At 49.0% G+C, this 4,142-nt stretch overlaps 3 protein-coding genes across 3 annotated transcripts in view; all 3 read left to right on the forward strand. All coding sequences in view use genetic code 12, as the record gives it.

Annotated features, from left to right (window-relative positions):
• DIURU_002007 (uncharacterized protein) overlaps positions 1 to 574 on the forward strand; it is a gene marked incomplete at both ends in the record, with an annotated part of 1,157 nt that extends 583 nt beyond the window's left edge. The window contains one exon of the mRNA XM_034154612.1: positions 17 to 574. Within this exon, the coding sequence (XP_034013140.1) occupies positions 17 to 574 (558 nt within the window). The remainder of the gene's footprint in view (positions 1 to 16) is intronic.
• A 439-nt stretch (positions 575 to 1,013) lies between these two features.
• Positions 1,014 to 1,373, forward strand: RPS20 (40S ribosomal protein uS10; the record flags this gene model as incomplete). Its single annotated transcript, XM_034154613.1, has 1 exon — positions 1,014 to 1,373. One exon carries the CDS (start codon positions 1,014 to 1,016, stop codon positions 1,371 to 1,373), a length of 360 nt encoding a protein of 119 aa, XP_034013141.1.
• A 1,299-nt stretch (positions 1,374 to 2,672) lies between these two features.
• Positions 2,673 to 3,890, forward strand: DIURU_002009 (TauD/TfdA dioxygenase family protein; the record flags this gene model as incomplete). Its single annotated transcript, XM_034154614.1, has 1 exon — positions 2,673 to 3,890. One exon carries the CDS (start codon positions 2,673 to 2,675, stop codon positions 3,888 to 3,890), a length of 1,218 nt encoding a protein of 405 aa, XP_034013142.1.
• Positions 3,891 to 4,142: the final 252 nt, after the last annotated feature.

Raw genomic sequence — 4,142 nt, forward strand, 5'->3', positions numbered from 1 at the left:
CTTGGACTCGATGCAGAACGACCCCCTGCTCTCCGCTCGTGACGTCGGCGACACCATTGGCCAGATCATCACCTCCATCTGGAACTCGGGCGTCATCCAGCTGGTGTACAACTGGGTGGTCAACTGGATCAAGAACAACCCCGACCAGTTCCAAAACTTAATCAAGCAAGGTTTCAACATCATCGTGTCCATCGGTAGTCTGCTCTGGACGTGGGCTCAACAAAACGGTATCATCGAAAAGGTGTTCACCTGGATCGGCAACAACGCTGGTGGCATCATCAAGACCGTGGTTGACTTCTTGCTCTCGTTGTTCGGTGGCGCCTCTACTGGTGGCTCGGCCTCCGCCTCTGCCGGTACTAAGCCGACGACCACCGCTGCCGCCCCTGCTGCCACTACTCAACCTGCAGCCGCCCCCGCCGGTACTACTCAACCTGCCGCCGCCCCCGCCGGTACTACCGCCGCCGCTGGTGGCAACAACGCCGTTCTTGCCTCGTTGCAAGCCGCGTACGGTGGTGGCGCTGCTGGTGGTGCTGCTGCCCCCACTACGGTGCAGGCCAAGAGAATGTTGTACTAGATAATTTGTTTTAGAATAAGGGACAGGCGCCCAGATACCTCTCGTGCTCATGGCCGAGTAAATATGCAAACTAACGATTGTTTTGAATGATAAACCTGTAGCTTTCCCACAATTCGAACTTTACATTACCCAATATGGAGGCTCACAACATCTTCATGAAGCGTTCTACGGGCGTGAGACATGAGTGTGCTAGGCGTGCTATTTCTATGCGAACTTCGATGTAACCAATGCAGGTTCGCTGTTGATTAGTGTTTGCTTATGAAAGGCTGACCGTGTATCGATGATTAGTCAGAAATAGGCTTTATCTTTGTCAGCATTCAGCTTATACTATAAACTGGCTTGGTCACGTGCGAAAATTTTGGATTAGGGCTGAAACCCCACTGGCGCGGCCGCACGGTATAGTAGTGAAAAATTTTAATGTTACAAGGCTAACGTCACCATGTCCGCTCCCATCACTAAGGAAAAGCAAGATCAAGAACAAGAACAACTGACCTACAAGATCAGAATCACCTTGACCTCGACCAAGGTCAAGCAGTTGGAAAACGTTTGCGCCAACATCATCCGCAACGCCGTCCAAAATGACTTGGTCAAGAAGGGTCCCGTCCGTATGCCCACCAAGGTCTTGAAGATCACCACCAGAAAGACCCCCAATGGTGAAGGTTCGAAGACCTGGGATGCTTACGAAATGAGAATCCACAAGAGAGTCATCGACTTGCAAGCCCCCACCGCCATCGTCAAGAAGATCACCCAGATCACCATCGAACCCGGTGTGGATGTCGAAGTCACCATTGCTGCTTAAGTAAGTCCGTTCGTCCTTTGATTCCGATCGTGCTTAGATGAAAAACGCTCTATCATACAATGGGGTGACTGGCCGGGTTGTGAGGGCCAGTATATTTCGGGAAATTAATAATTTTGGGGACACTGTCTTTGGTGCTCTAGGCGTCACCAGGGGTGCGATCCACTCCTAGACGTTGCGGTGTGCTATCAGGATCAAAGGTGGTAAATTGTATAGAGTCAATAAAAGGAGCGAGAATAGAAATTAGTCGTAGACAGTACCTGTGTGTTACAGTGAGAGACACCGTTCACGTCGCGCGAAACAGTGAGCATCTTGCGTCATATTCAAATACGATGGTGAGTTACAAAAGCCGGATATCAAAAGGTGACGAAAAAACTGTTAGTTTCTTTATTGGGTCTGGGTGAAGCGAATTGTCCGTCACCATGTTTTGTAGGCAGCAGAGAGGTGTAGTTACGATATATCCGTCACATAGAAGTTCGAGATCGACTCAATTGATGCCAAGCACTCGTAGCGCCACCTCCTCAGAAAAAAAATCTAATATCCCTTTGCGGTATGCAACTGCTATCAACCGCCAATAGTGCTTGTCGGCCTCCGTAGCTGGTGCTGTTGTGCAGCTTGAATTAATGCACGATAAGCGTTAAAGCAAGGATCTAGGGTAGGTAACGTTAATTTAGCGGGTGCGTGCGAAATCACCATGATGGGGTTATGTCCTCGGCGTATAATGGGGGTAAAGAGTTTAGTAACGCCACGGAAAAGCCAGATTTCGGAAGATTGAAGCTCCAGGATTCATATCAAGACAATTGAGAGCCCCTGTTAGTGGATCTGGTTACGTAATCAGATACTCTTACGCCTTTGCCCCCGCTTTTGCAATTACAACACTGTGGCGCGACACACATTTGCAGTAGTCACAACCAACAGCATCATTGGTGCCATTAGTGTTGCAAGCAGGTTGTCTAATTAATCTTCAGTCACTTGCTTCAAGAAGTTCTAGAGGACTCTCTCAAATTAAAAGAAAAATACAGACAAAGTACTCAGAAACAAGTACTAGCGCGATTCCTCGATTCTGTTGATGGAAGTATAGAAACTCTGGAGTTTTCCATTGATAACAGGTCAAACTCACGATTCCACCTACTACCCTACTACAAGTAATAAAGTTTGAGATATTGCAAGGTGTGGCAGTGTGGCTGACATCGTTGTGGCTGACATGAGATCAGAGTCGATAATTTTTGTCTCATGAAACTGGCGGCAGTAGGAATATATATTCATCCCCTAACCCTTCATTATCCATCAAACAATTGAAGCATGTCCTTCCGTCCTGGTATTTCTGATTTCTTCGAGCCTGTGAACCAGCAAAACCCCACCTCTAACATTGGTGCGTACTACGCGATCAAGGCAGAGGAAGCACGCAAGCACGTCAAGTATCCCGAGTATTTGGCCCCTACCAAAGCGGAAGAAATTGGGAAATACCGCCAATTCACCAACCCCGACCACAAGAAAAACGACCGCGGTCATTTTGGGGATGCTCTGTTCAAGAACCTTTTCCCTAAGGGGATCGAGGAGTTTAAGCACTTCGATCTCAGCCCTGACTTGGGTACCGAGATTGATGATGAAAAGTTTCAGATCTCCAAGTTAGACTCGAAAGGTCGCGATGACTTGGCTTTGTTCTTGGAAACTAGAGGGTTGGCAGTATTCCGCCAACAAGATTTCAGAGATAAGGGCCCGCAATTTGCCAAAGAGTTTGGTGAACACTATGGCCCGCTTCACGTCCACCCGGTGAGCTTCTCTGCTGAGAACTACCCGGAGTTGTTCACCACTTTCAGACCTGCTGGCACGGCTGAAAGATACGAGAAGAACTTCAGCGACACCACGGGGCTGCACTACTGGCACTCTGACATCAGTTTCGAGCCTTACCCGTCGTCGTTCCTGTTCTTCGTCGCGCTCGAAGCGCCTCCTTCCGGTGGTGACACTGTGTTCATCGACTTGAGAGAAGCTTACCGCAGATTGAGTCCCACCATCCAAAAGTTCTTCGAAACCTTAACGGTGATCCACTCGAATGTGTACCAAAACAAGATTGCCAAGTACTCCGGCCAGCCTGCCAGAGTCAGTGGCGACTTGTTCACCAAACACCCCTTAGTGCGGGTGCACCCGGTGACGGGCGAGAAGCTGTTGTTCTTCTCGAGAGGGTTCATCCAAAGGGTTGATGGGGTTAAGAAGCAAGAGCTGGACTTCATTCTTAACTTCTTGGTCGACCATGTCTTGAGTAACCCCGAGTTCCAAGTGAGAGCATTGCACCGCGGCGGAGACCTGAAGGCAGTGATTGCTTGGGATAACCGTTTCCTTTTGCACACGGCGACTTTGGACTTCTTGCGCCACAACACCGGCAACCGTCACCACTTTAGAATCACGGTGTTGGGTGAAAGACCATACAATGACGTCATTGGCGACGGTGAAGGCAATAAGGATGATGACGAAATCGTTAAGGAAGACGGGACCATTACCCCTCCCGCCGAGCGTGAATAAGTTTCTTTTCTCTGGTAATTATGTCAATACATTGTTGTTGCCATCAAGTATAAGTAAACTAAATGACGCCGTTTTGTGCGCGCCTAACGGTGAACCGAACAGTCTTGCATCGCAAAAATAGCTCCGTTTAGCCGCCACGACCAGAACTAGTCAACAGCAACAATATCTATTGCTCAAATACCTAATGACGTGACTGGATTTAGCTCCTCGGGCATAGTCAACGAAACTCTAGACCCCTCCTCCCCCCCCCCC

This window comes from Diutina rugosa, assembly GCF_008704595.1.
Source record: "Diutina rugosa strain CBS 613 chromosome Unknown scaffold8_size298685, whole genome shotgun sequence".
Classification (NCBI taxonomy): domain Eukaryota; kingdom Fungi; phylum Ascomycota; class Pichiomycetes; order Serinales; family Debaryomycetaceae; genus Diutina; species Diutina rugosa.